Here is a 14,613-nt window from a genome sequence, read left to right as displayed (position 1 = left end):
ACGACGGCCAATTCTAACAAAGGACTAAAATGCCTATAACCAAGAAAGCATTTAGAATCTTACTGGAAATGTATAAGACTCTATATAAAGTGATATACTTGACAACAAAATACAGGATTTCTACTTTGCAAATTTCTGGCAGATTTTTCCTCTTCTTGTAATGGCTTTGTAGTGTGGAGGGGTAAAGATGGAGAAAGTCCATGTACAGGGCATGCAGAATTGAGGCCTCAATGCTATATGTAGTATAAACATTCCTTGCAGAATTCAAATGGAAAAGGACTGGGAGTGTAAAAAGGCTAGAGAGGATGAAGGCTCAGAGCGCTGTTTTTCTTATCGTTATGAAACAAAGATGGTTTGGGAGGAGTGTGTTTTCGTCAGCAAAATTATATCATTAGACTAAAATGCCACCCTGTGCAACCACACAGGCAGTATGAATCACTTTACTGAAGGAAGCAATGGCAGAATTTAACATTGCTATCAGTGCAAACAAGTAAAGTGCCAAAATTTTGCACTGATAAGGTATATCAATCGGAGTACTGGAATGCTCAGGCCAACTCTTACAGCTAAATCAGCCAGACCCCAATCCTATTAAAAACCCAACACACAGCAAAGGTTAACTCCAACACTAGAACTGATGAATCAGGAATATTTTTAGTAGAACCTACCTGTGACCTTGCCCAAGGTGAGTGATTTGATGGCCTTAAAATCAATCTCAGAAAAGTTGTGTTTGAGTTTGAGAACTTGATCAACCTGGAAGAGGTCAATAAAATTAATTCATTACGACAGCATGTAGACACCTCTAGATCTCTCTGTACTGCAAACTTCTGGGAATGCTCTCAGCTGCGAATCAGTTAATTCTGCCCCCAAGCATGATTCAGTTTCTAAAGATAGCAAAGCAAATGTGCTTTGATTTTAGCATGAGAAGCTGAAAGGTACACCAGAATAGTCATATAAAGGGCTTTGAAGAAACTTCTCCGGCAGAAAAGCTTAAAATGTTTGACAATGAAATCCCCCTGCTTCCCAAAATCCATGTCTAGTCACTTCAGAATGCACTCAAAGGAGGCCTCCCTAGAAATGTATTGTGAAGATAAGTTCTGCATAGAAAAAAAGCACACTGTAGCAGGCAACAGAAGACTGGTCCTTGAGGAAAACCCTAGCTTTTAGCATAAGCCTCCTTCCTAGACAACCAGGCCTACCTACCTTAACTGCTGTGCTAACTATGTTATCATTTTACCACCCAGATATGGAAATTGTAGGCAAAAGAAAAATAAAGGCACTCTTCAGTGCTTCTGTCTCCTTCTCATTCTATTCCTTCATTAACACATGGCTTCTCTTTAGGCCCTGCTACCCTTCCCTGTTAAATGACTGCTGCCCAGATCTAGCCAATTTGTTTTGTAATATGAACTGCTATAATTAGCCTCAGAAAGCAGAAGGAGCAGTATGATGGTCATCTTCTCCCTGACTTGGAAAAGTGACACGGGGAAACAGGGCAGAAGAGGGTTCTCATCTCCTGTGAGGCTGTCACAGTCAGCATGACTTGCTTCAAGCAAAGGGACCGGGCATTGTCATGCACGTGTTGGCTGCACCCTGCATTCCCTCAGTCTTTCCTCTTCTGTGAGAAGATAAGGCAACTGGAGTCACATTTTATCTTGGGACATCTACCGCTAATGAAATTATATTCACAAGTATTTGATCCTCAACTGTTTTTCTCATTTTGACAACTTTTTAATGATCCACACCGTGTGCTTCCTCTGGGACTACAGGTCACACAGACATCCTCTAGCCTCAGCACCATTCCAATGGTCCAGATAAACTTCTGGCCAAAGGTGTTTCCTAATTCACAGATTGATAGAGACAAGTGAAGGATCACTCTACTGAAACCACCACGGTTGGGCACTCTTTGAAGCAGGGTCTGGATGGACCTTTGGACTAAATCTCAAGTCTATTCTGCTGCTGATCCAACTTGCTTTGCACCAGGTCAACATGAAATCTTTGCATCCTGCTGGCATTGAAACCAGTGGCCCTGTTTGTGGCATGAAATACTATTTAAGACTCAACAAAAGCCATGGCATACCTGAATGATGAGCTCTCTGCCTTCTCTGTTAATCTTCACATGGTGCAGCTCTCGGTTGGCAAAATTTCCAGAGTCAACGGTGAAAATAAGGAGTCCATCCTTACTCAGCTTGTATCGGACCTGTAAACTTCCTTAAAAGCAGAGTAAAATTCTGTGTATAAAACCTGTGTCCATAATGAGACACTATTCAATACCTTTACACAACATATAACTACTTTTATTACAGTGGAGTAACAAGGTTAAAATGTCAAGAAAAAGGTTGAAGAGTTTGAACTGTAATGAAAAGTGCAAAAAAAATAATGCACTGGAAGAGTTTTCCTTCCTACTAGCTAACGAACTCTGCTATGGAGAAAGATAACTCAATTGAGTCATTAAGTATATCAGAGGAGAGTGTGTCTGTGTGGGTCAGGCATTTTGCAATGCCACAAAAGCTGATCTACATTAGTCTGTTAAGGGTCGCTTCCACCAGAGGGCATACAGGTCTTGCACTGCTCTATTAAACTAATTTTGGTGGATTTTACTATTCCTTTTCATCAAGATGTAACAGACAGTGACAACTGTGAGAATTAGAACTTAATTTCAAACATTTATAGGTCCAGACTCGTTATGATTTATATACAATACAAGAAAATATATACTGTAAATGATTATACAGAAAAAATATTACTTGGATGTTCTAATGCATTTGAAGAAATAAATATAATTCATATAAAAATAAATGCCAAACATCTCTTTCAGTCTTTGTATCAGAAAAAGCATTGTGGCTGCTGATAAATAACAGTACCGCAACAAATCAAAATGAATGAGAAAATGAAGAATCCAATATGAATTTTAATCCTTCCACAAATGACTACAGAGTGTATATATATATATATGTAATTTAAAAGGAAAATAACTTTTTCTGATAAAATCCTTTCAAGCTTAGTTTTCTAGGAACTAGGGAGCACAGAGAAAAATACTCTGTGAACTACTGGAATTCTTTTTATGCATCAGCCACCACAGGAAGTAGAACAACAGTGGTACCATGGAGTTAAAAAGCTTTTCTGGGACTACTTTGTTGGTGTCTCCAAGGAGAAAATGAATGCTGAGAGCACCACAACCCTGAGCAAAGGTCCTTCATGTATTCCGTGTTCTGAAAATCGTAATTAAAAAAAAAAAATATCCTACCTCCTTCCATTTCAGTGCTTTTGTTATTAATACCACAAGTACAAACTATTCCAAGCATCACTAGATTTTACAGAAAGATCCATACGAACGTTACTTATGCAGAATGCTGGGGACCAATGGACTGATTGTCACTGAGGGACGTGTTCACACTGTTTTAGCTCTAGGACTGGTTTCAGTGTTTGCAGGGGCAATGCTTGCGCGCCCATCATGATGCAGCACCACGTCAGAGAAGCCAGTAGAACATCTGCACAAGCTCCTGCACATGAATGGTGCACTGACCCCACCATGCATGGGGCCTCTGACCGCAGAAGCAGCCTGGTTGGTTATGAGGTGAATGAGAAGCCCTGTTTGGTTTCTTTATTCAGCCATATTAATGCTGCAAGACTGCTTGCAGGTCTAGAGTTAGTGAGAGGGGATATGGGGTGGTTTTCCTTCACTGCATAGTGTGGATGTACCTGCTCCCTTCAGTCTTGCAGGTTCTCCCTCAGTAATGTCAACTCTGCTGTCCTACAAGCTACTGCAAAACCACTTTTACTGAGCTTGAAACAATGTATAAATTTCCTGCAGAGGGACAGTTTTGCCATCTCTACGCAACTCACAGTGATGTTGGCAGTTCTTGTGATTTGGACTAAGAGTCCAGTTGAGATTCTTTCTCCTTTTTCCTCACCAGGATGTTTGGCTGCTCAGGCTCCTCAGAGCTGTAGTTTTTGTAACATTTGGTATATTCCAGATGAGCACTACTGCTTTCTAGGCTTTGGAGGATAGAAACAAAGCTTCCGAAAATGAGAAGGAAAATAAGAATGATCTACTAGGATGAAGGTTTTTTAGCTGGTTGAGAGACCTGCTGGATCAGTTGAGATTTAAAGTGAAAATAATTTTTAAAAAAGGATAGAAAGCATTTACTTTCTCACACATAGTCATGGATGTTAGAGGGAAATTTGAGATCAAGTTCAGTAACAACTGCTGAATTATTCAGTGTGATATTATAGGTCCTGATTCAGCTGCCCTCAATCATACTGCAAAGCTCCATCCCCTCATTGCACAGCCAGAACAAGGAGCTACTGTCTGTCACTGTTCACGTGCCACTTAAAGGTCCAATTTAAATCACAATCTCATTTTCTGGTACTGAATGATTAATCAACAGGGAATAACAATGTAAACATGTTAGAATCATTTCACTCTAGAAAGACATGAGAAACACAAGTGCAACAAAGTTAAGGGACCTTCTTCAGACCTGCTCCTTAGGGCAGCAGGAGAGTTAATAAAAATGGAAAGGTTGCCTAACCTTCCGCACCACAGCTGAGATGACCACACAAAATAAGCTGAAAGTAAGATCTGGCAGTGTAACAGCTTGGTCCAAACTAAAAATCATGTCTCAGAAGAAGTACTCGATACCTCTGGAGCCTTTGAAAGTGTGAAAAACAGAACAGTTGCTAGATTTGATTTGTGACCTTGTACTAGTTGCTTAGTTTATAAATGTGAAAAGACTTTGCTCTTGTCATGCTATGAACACACAGGTATATAAAATATAAATGGTACCACTATATTCAGGTGATTAACACAGCAACCAGCACATTTGTGTTCAAAGAGAGCCAGCAAGATGTGCAATCTATCTAGGCACTCAGCTGCTGCAAACAGGGATATATCCATTAACTTCATCAGAGAAAACTGATTTTAAACCAGAAACCATCTGTTCCATTTGTTGGGAGACAATGGAGGAGGTTCTTGACATCCATTAAGAACAGATCTTACTTTCTGCAGTGGTACACTTTTACCTTAAATCATTTAAATATATCAGTGAATAGTATCTTATTTTATCAAATAGCTTTGAATTCCAATGGCAACTTTCTTTGGATGTCTGCTCTTCAAAACCATTGAATTCAAGTTGGCTTTTTGTCTTAGGTCAAATTTGCACTAATATAAACCAGAAGTATGTGGGCTCATCTCACCAGAGGTGTTCTAGAATTTACAACAGTATAGCTGAGAGCTGATTTTGGCTTGTATTCAGTACCAAAGCTTTTTCTGTTTTCAGAGTACAGATTAATTTGTCTGGCAGATTACATTTTACTACTTCACAGGCAAAATAAATGGATTATTAATTAAGATTATTATTAAGAATTTTTTGTCCTCTGAATTTTGATTACCTGGTCTGCTGACTTTCTTCAACACATCAACCCAGTGTCACTAACTGCAAATAAAAATCTGTGCCTAAACCAGCTCTATTCTCTCTATTATTTATTCTCTCTCTATTTTGTATCATTTTTGCCTCACAATAGGGATTCACACTAATCATAAGCAGCATAATTTCTGGCAGTCTTGTTGCAGTCATGCCTGTCATCCTCCGCATCTCCCCAGGTGTGAGCATGCACACCTGGATTGCCATGATGTTCAAGTAATGCACTGCCTGTTGTGTTTTCTTCCTTCTCTAATGTATGTGGAATTGCTGGAGGACTTTTCTATTAAGTCCATACAAGAGTCATGGAAGGAAAGAGAGAGGTATCATATTTTTGGCCTTAGACTGGAAAATTTTACTGAGCTCACTACCCCAGCAATGTTATAATAGGTATGAGTAGATTCACACTTCATTATTATAGTAATCCCTTTCAACTTCAAATTCTGCAAACTGCAGATCAGCATGGAGATAGCTCCATAACAACCCACAAAAGGAACAGGCACAGTTTAGCCACAGTGTTACACAGCACAGAGTGTCCTCTGTTTGCCACTTCTGGAGGAAACAAGTCCACATGGGTTGCCATGCTACTGTGATGAGGCCACTACCAGTATCAGATCTGGATTGCTACACATCACTGTGGTCTTCAGTCTGTAATCTGCAGTAGTATAATCTATGATTGCAGGGCTGAATGACACCTCTTTGTTGATATGAAACAGCTACAGAGCCATTTTAACAGGGTTCCTGGGGATCCCCTTCTGCAGAGGGAAGTTCTGGGAAACGGAGACCAAAGGAAAGTATTTATGTTTTCCCACGCTGATGAGTAGCTTGGGGATCAAGTGCCAGCATAATCAACCTCCAGGCAGCTACAGGAATAGCACAGTGCCTTCAAACTGCTTCTGCCTTTTTGCTGAGAACAAGAAAGATGTAGTAGTAACTCTTAAGTCTAGTGGTAATAGCTACACTATACTGGTTAGAGATTTCTATGTGTTCAGGCTGAAGAAGAAAAAAATATTCCCAAGCCACACTGTATGAAGACATACCTTGACCATATTAAAGACTCTATGTCCAAAACATTTTCTGATTGAATATGTCAACAGAAGAGTTGTCTTTCTTTTTCCTGTGTCTACAACAGTGCCTGAGTGGAATGTCAGAAACATCTGGTAGTTTGTGGCCTATGCCCACTAATTTTGCATTAATTCTGGACTGCCAAAGCTTGTATTGAAAATTAAACAGTAATTTTTACATCATTGCCTGGAAAAGAGAGCATGGGAAAATGTTATAGAATGTTCTAGCTCAGGAAAAGACTTCTTGGCTTAAAAGATCTCACCTAGCTATTTGGCTAAAAGGTTAAAGCAGCTCTACAGAAAACTAAAAAAAATGATACCAGGAATTTGATCTATAGATCCATCATTCATAAACAAAGTTTTTGTCACATGTCACCAGGACCACAGGTGTTGTGCCATTTAGACTTGAAGAACCAAACAGCAAGGAATGGAACGTGATGTCTTTGGAGTCTGAGACTTCTCTGCATGACCTTCATTTACAAAAGCTGGTTTTAAATGAGCCCATTTTGAACCCAACATCTCTGCCAACTTCAATAGCACTTTTTAATGACTTAAACTGTCTGGAGCAGCTGGCAAGACATCTTGCACCGCTCAGAAAAGCTGAGGTTACTTTAAGGAGCAACTGTGGGTGGCACACATAAAACATACAACTTTATCACCATCATGTAACATCAGTAAAAATCATTTAAATCAGGGAAGCTGACAACTGAAATTTGGGAGAAATGTGCCTGTATAAAAAGATGAAACACTCCATTAGGAAAAGGGTCTCAGACAACCCCTGCATGTCCCACTGCCTCAAAGGCACTCAGAAACAAAGGAGTTTATGACCAATAGAACCTCTTACAAGTGTCTCAAACCAGCAGTCACCCTCATCAGACTGTAAGATGTTAATTACACCACTGCGTCTACCTTCAGCACTCACCTAAGCTATAGCTAAAAGAGAAAATAATTAAGGAAGGCATCAGTTAAACAAAGGGTGGAATATATTAGTGAGGTTATTGATGTGGCTATTATGAAGAATAAAAAAAAAGAAATATTTAGCCAAGAAAGCCATTTGCTGCTCATAAGGTGGAAATGTTTGTTCGCTCCTGACTGCAGAACATGACAGTTTTCAGTTCTCTCTACCACAAAATATCTCTGGCAACTTGCACAGATCCAGCGTGACAGTGTCGCTCTTCGTAGCCTAGATATTTAAAAATGAACTACTACTTTCTCATTTAGGAGCAGCTGGCTAAGAAACCTGCTCCTTAATTAGCAGTTTCTCCCCAGGGATATTTACTCAGTAAATTTACTCTTCAGTGGAAGTGCCGCTGGTGATTTGAAAGAAACAAGGCCCATCTCTTCAGCATCCAGTGGTATTTAACTAAGAAAGTACTTGCAGATTTTAAGAGGTAACTCCTGCTGTTTTGCACGGTGAAAACAAAGAGGTGAAAATGTTGAACACATTTGCTGATATGATTACTCAGCTACTGCATTTGCTTAAATGACACTTTTATATAAGATTAAAAAATAGAGCCGTCCCCACAAATTTTTGTAATCTTTTATGTTAGTAAAAAAAACCTGGTGTTCATTTGAAAGCCTCCCACTCAAAGCTTGAGACATTCAGGACTTAAGGATCATATTCAGGTCATTTTATTTTAAAAATACACTTTCACTTTGCATTTTTTCAACTTGGGAAAAAAGCCCTTAAAGGAGGCTACATGGAGGCTCACGACCTCAGTTCACTTTGCAATCCTGCTAGGCAGCTGGATCCAGATTGAGAATGTCACTTAAACATCAACAAATGTAGCTAGCTCCCTGACATGACTGACAAAAGTGTTTAACCTTCATAGACATCTTATTCCCACTAGCTGCCAGTTGGCTTAACAAAGGCTGACCGGCAATTAAAAAGGAATTGGCAGATGCTTCTTGCTCCAAAGCTAGAAAATATTGCAAGTCTAAAAGATGACCTAGAGGACCACAGTCATAAAGCTCATCATGCACATAATGAGTGGCTTAAACACGGAGCTTATTTCAGAGATTTTAAGAGGAACACTTGTCTGACCAAAACAGCCCATGTCCCTGCCGATGTGGCTGGCCTAAAATAGGAACTGGGCTAACCCATGGATGTGGGATAACACTAAACAATGTCTTTCCAGTTTAGCTCACAGGTAAGCGTACACAGGGGTGTATTTATGTATCCTGGAGGTGACAGATAGAGCACTGCCACAATCTCCCAGCTTGGATGATTGCTGACAAATCATCTTCCTTCTTTGTGTCACAGTTTATCTGTGGGTGAAACTGGTGAATTTTAACATCCTTTGGAAAATGACATGAAACTTCTGGGTAAGCAGCAATTTTAGAAAGTACTATTAGTCATTACCATCACCTCTCTACTCCCCAGTACCTCTTTCTGGGGAAGGGACTGGTTATTCTTTCTTTTACATGGTGATGGTACGTTAATTATCTTTTTTTCCCTGAAGGTGACAGTAAATATGAAGGAAAGACCGGAGGGCACCAGCTGCAGTTAAATCTCCCTGAAATTACCTGCTTTCTGATGGTGACATTTATTCTGGTAAATTTTAACTTATACCTTTTCTACACATTCTTAAGAATTTTTAAAATAATTTAAAGACTCTTCATTAACAAAAGGTATCTATATGCTACTGTTGGATCTGATGTTCAGATCTCTCCTCCTGTCTTTAAACACACACTGGATGCCATTAGTCTTCTCGTGGTCAGACATTCAGTAGGGTCTATGATTTACTCACCTTTGTATGTAGAAAAGTCTTGGCAGGTTTTCATCTTACACTGTACTTTTCATTTAAGACTAGTGTAGCAGCCAGGTTGGAAGTAAGAGGTTTTATTCTTTATCCAGTGAATGAAATAAAAAGTATCATCCTCTGAATTTTATTCCAAAAGTTCAACTTGGCTTTGCAAATTATGCATCATCGCTAACTCTGTGTGAACAGCTCGCAGGCAAAAAAATGCTGAGATAGTCTGTGGTGATGCCCTGAGGAATTCACACCAACCTACCCCTACTGAGATCCTACCTCATGGTTTCCATTCTTTTCCTAATATCTTTCAATCATTCCTGTTTCAGTTTTGGCAGTACAGATACCTATTCAAGGAAGAACTTGTTTCATGCTGGCCTAACAAATAACCATAATGTTCAGCAATGAGAACACAGAAAAAGATGATCTGAACAGAAAAAAATGAAATAATCAATTTGAGCACTAGATGATGTCTGTGGAGCAGGAGAGTGAGCAATAATCTTAAATAAAACTAGATACAAATAATCATATGCCTCTCATTTCAAACCTTCTTTTTATTCTTAACTCATAATAAAGACAGCACAGAACTTTGTGGATTAGTGGCTTTCTAGAAGTTAATGATCCTGGTTTGTGTTGAGTTCTACAGACACTGTCTGACTGGTCATGAATCTCTGTGAGATGTCCTGGTCCTCTAACCAGAAAGTCCATCTAAGCACTGCCAGTTTCAAAGGTTATGCCACCCTCTGTGACTGGAGAAGTTGGATCCTTTAATTAGTGACCTGGATACTACAAACAAGATAAAGATGTGTGTTTGGGCCCAGGCTGGCTCTTCCAAGTATCATTGCCTTGGGGTCCATGTCCTGTGTAAACAGCTACACTACTCCAAGGCAGCACTTGAGCCCACAGTGCTGCAGAGCTACAGCTCTCCCTACACAGCTCTCTACGTCCACAAAACAGATCATTCACACGTTAAGAATAACTGAAAAATGAGTACTATCAAGCTTCAGGGCTAAAGGCTTTGGCAAAATGGTTCTGAAAAGACCCTAATTTCAGAATTACTGAAGAGCATATACACATATATGCAGTATCCATATGAACACAGGAGCTTATGACCCCCTATCCTCCTTCTCCAGTCTTCCAGTATAGCTCCACAGAAATCCAACAATAAAATGACTTTTCAATTGCAAAATAAGAGCCAGGAACTTAAATCTTCTAAGAGATAAAAACCTCCTCCAAGCAAATAGGAATGCATGTTTTCTTCCAAGCTGATTATCTGTAGACAGTGGTCTGGGGTTTTATGCCAGACACCAGTAAGTTCAAAGTCAGTCTCTATTTATGCAGAACACAGATCAATTATTAACTGCATGCTCAGCCTTTCCTGCTCAATGTAATCCAATTACAGTTCCCTTGTTTTTCCCTTGCGGTTCTCCAGAACATCTCTTGACCCTTCAGTACAGCAAAATGATCTTCATGAGTACAAACATGTCTATGAATTGAGCTAATGAGACGGATCTTTCAGTTCTCTCCTCTTGGAAAGCAGATAAAGAAATCTGCCAGAGTCCTTGGCTGAATGTTGTGGCTGCTTTTCCTTTCTAAGTCTTGCACACTTAGAGATTTAAAGTGCCATATGCTAAAACAAACAAATAAACAAAAAATTGGTTTGGGCACTGAATCCAACTCTTTCCTCAAAGACTTTTTAGTGCTGGATTTGAAATGAAAACTCTAATCAGTATTTCATTTGCTGTGAAGTGTGCTTACAGCAGGGAATCATCCAAAGGATCACAGTTGTTTCTAACCACAGGAGCTTCTCTATTTACTTAAAGAAACTGATTGGGAGAAGTCTTGTCACCCCAACCCTTTCAACTCATGATGCCACAGCCAGCCTCCCATTTACAGGCAACTGGGGAAAATGTCTTTACATTCACCATTCCCAGTGAAACTCTCACTGGCCCTTCATTCAACAAATAACATAAGATTTCAGGGTCAACAACAGCAATTGTTCAAAAGTATAAGATATATAGTCCTATCTGCCATATGAAATCACTTAATGCCTGTGAACCAGAGCCAGACCAAGAACGATTCTCAGTCACTCACAGGTAGTTGCTTGAAAACTAGTCTCCTCGACAAAGCTGTCTCCCACCGTTGCCTGCTCCTCATCTATTAAAAATAACTATACCTGAACCTGAGCACCATTTTCCACTTCAGTCACAGAAATTGCTCAAGTTGTTCAATAGATGTTTAAAGTCTGTAAGCCAGAATGTGTTCTTAAAAGATAAGACTATTGCACTAACAACAGCAGATCCTAGAAGGTCTTTCTGTAGCAGTTAGTTATGTTCTCTGCTACCCACATCACAAAACTAAAGCCTGCAAGGTGATAAAGCAAAAGATCCAGCAAAATCAACCCCAAAACCCACCCCAGTGTTTCATTAAGTCCTACTTTCCCTAATTATTTTAGCTTTGCTCCATTGGACTCCTGAGTGCACAGCATGAATAGAATAAAAATATTTTTTGCCTCAAAGACTGAACTAGATTTTTTGCCTTTCCTGACCACTGAATGACAAAGGCTTTGTTTGTGCCTGAGAAAAGTTGATGGAGATGCAGTTTAACAAACTTGAAAAGCAAAACCAACAAGAATTCACATGCCTTCAATAAAAAGGCAGCATCTGACTTAGAGACAGGAGATCACAGTAGATTTGTAGTTTATTAAAAGGAAAAAAAATCCGAAGCTTCTCACTAATGACATTTACTTCTTTTTCTGCAGAATGTTAATCCAGCTTACCTCTATTAGAGATTTTGGTTCATTTTCCTTTTTATTTCAAATGTCAGCTGATTTCAAGTCCTTATGAGACTGGGCAATGGAGTTGATCTGGGTCCTGCTACTAAATGCTGACTATCAGAGACCTAACAGAAGTATTTTTCCAGTTGTTTTCATTTGTACTTTTGTTTTTAAAAGTTTTGTGCTTTTTTTCCTTGTCTTTAATCTTTCCTATGCAACTTCAGAGTCTTGCTTTCCAAAAGAAATTGAGAACAGAGCTCACTGTGATGGCAATAGGTACTAGATAGAAACAAAGAAAAAAAGGACTCAAATTGTTAAGTTTCTTATGAGATCAGATAATAAATGTAGATAAATTTTCAATCACTCTAGAACAGTTCGAGATTCTATCTTTTTTATTTGATGCTGGCTATCTGCTGTTTTTCTAGATTAGGAATCATATTGTTTCCATGGAGAAAGCCAACAACACTGAGAATCAACGACTCGGGAAAACATTTTCTAGACAACATAATTCATCATATTCATATCACATTTGATTACTTGCTGGAGAGAAAGAAGAATGGAGAAAGGAGGAGCACTAACAGTTCCTTTTCTAACATTTTTGACCCACATCAGTTATTGTCTTTAGAGATTGAGACAAAGATTATAATACTAAGGTACTGACAACTTGATGAAATCCTGTATATTAGTAAAAATGTACAGTGAAAACTTAGCGTAGGAAAGATTTTTTTTTTTTTTTTTTTCCTGGGCAGTAGCTTCCTGTGATGTAAATAATTTCTGTGGACTAACACTGAAAAGGCTAATTAGAGATGTTTACACATTTTCTGTAGCTTAGTAGTAGGCACTATAATTTGAAATTTCTACAGCACAGATATTAAAAATGGATGGCCAGTTGTTATAGTACTGCTAATTTTATGGATGTAGGATCAATGGCACTATGTGAGCTTTACAAACATACCCATCTATATACACGTATACATATCAATCTTTATATAATACATACACACCTATATATATGTGTACCTTAAGAATCTGTGTGTACAATATCACAGTATCACAGTATGTTTGGGATTGGAAGGGACCTCGAAAGATCATCCAGTCCAATCCCCCTGCTGGAGCAGGAACGCCTAGGTGAGGTCGCACAGGAACATGTCCAGGCGGGTTTTGAATGTCTCCAGGGAAGGAGACTCCACAACCTCCCTGGGTAGCCTGTTCCAGTGCTCTGTTACCCTCACTGAGAAGAAGTTCTTTCTCAAATTTAAGTGGAACCTCTTGTGTTCCAGCTTGATCTCATTGTCCCTTGTCCTAACATTGTTTGCCACTGAGAAGAGCCTGACTCCATCCTCGTGGCACTCACCCTTTATATATTTATAAACATTAATAAGGTCACCCCTCAGTCTCCTCTTCTGCAAACTAAAGAGCCCCAGCTCCCTCAGCCTTTCTTCATAAGGGAGGTGCTCCACTCCCTTAATCATCTTTGTTGCCTTACGCTGGACCCTCTCCAGCAGTTCCCTGTCCTTCTTGAACTGAGGGGCCCAGAACTGAACACAATATTCCAGATGGGGTATGTAAGAGTGGGGAGGAGAGAACAATGCTAAGTTATTGGATACAGTTTTCAAAGGCATACACATGATTTAAAAGTGTAAGTATTAACTAATGATGGAAAGAATCCCAATGTCATCTTTAAAAACATCAGCTTTTGAAAACTTACCCATAAACTGCCAGGATATGAGCCAACTGATCAGAGATAAGAACAACCTTGTGATATAGATAAGTTACTTGGGTGGGAACTGTATCTAGAAATAATAGCTGCTAGGCACTAATGAGCTTCTCATTTCATAGAAGGAGGTCATCTGTATTGGTCTAGAATTGTAGCTTTTACACTGACATATGGTTGTACCCAACATCCATCATAACTTTACCTCCTTCATCAACCACCTGCCCTCTAAGGCTCCAAGTGCTGGAAGGGCTTTCTGTGTGGGCAGCATTGATCTGGGTCAGTGAAGCCATGAGTGAGCATGAGGAGATTTTATTTCCATTCTCAGATCTGATGCTGTCCTGTTGGATAACTCTAAATGAATCATTTTATTACCACAATTCTAGTGTCTCAATCAATATGTACAGTATCTTCTAACAATATGACCTTCTTTGCAGACTGACAGTGCAAAGAATGTTGGAGTTAAATGTGATTATCTATTAATTTTATTGAAAAAAATTGATTTTACAGGAAACTTTTAACACCTGACTTCATTAGACCATAGCTTTCTATACTTTCATATAAGGCCCTTTTAATATAGTCTAACAATGAATAAGCCTTGCAGAGACTTTCGTTTCTTTTATGTTAAATATTTAACACGGGAAGTCTGAATTACCAGAAACATTCTTCTCATTGCCACTTCTATTAACCAGTAATTTGCCTAGTTATTTTGTGGATAACAGAAAAGTGAGAATGCCCATTCTCGTTTCACCAAGAGTCTAACCTTTATTTAACCAATCAGTTATTCAGCAGAGACCTGCTTAGGTTCTACTATACACTGTCAAACTCAGCAAGATTCCTTGAAAATGAGCCAATAAGACAGAAGGAATCACACTCACTTTTAATGCTACAA

At 39.1% G+C, this 14,613-nt stretch overlaps 1 protein-coding gene across 4 annotated transcripts in view; it reads right to left on the bottom strand.

Annotated features, from left to right (window-relative positions):
- CNTNAP5 (contactin associated protein family member 5) overlaps positions 1-14,613 on the bottom strand; it is a 272,016-nt gene that overhangs the window by 14,672 nt on the left and 242,731 nt on the right. For all 4 annotated transcript variants that reach the window (XM_071810877.1, XM_065840744.2, XM_065840745.2 and 1 more), the window contains 2 exons: positions 2,075-2,205; positions 666-750 (listed from right to left, as the gene is read on the bottom strand). In XM_071810877.1, the coding sequence (XP_071666978.1) occupies positions 666-750; positions 2,075-2,205 (216 nt within the window). The remainder of the gene's footprint in view (positions 1-665; positions 751-2,074; positions 2,206-14,613) is intronic.

Source organism: Patagioenas fasciata, chromosome 7 (genome assembly GCF_037038585.1).
Source record: "Patagioenas fasciata isolate bPatFas1 chromosome 7, bPatFas1.hap1, whole genome shotgun sequence".
In the NCBI taxonomy this organism is placed as follows: domain Eukaryota; kingdom Metazoa; phylum Chordata; class Aves; order Columbiformes; family Columbidae; genus Patagioenas; species Patagioenas fasciata.
The sequence above is the reverse complement of the archived record's forward strand: the minus strand, read 5'-3'. Positions and strand labels throughout refer to the sequence as shown.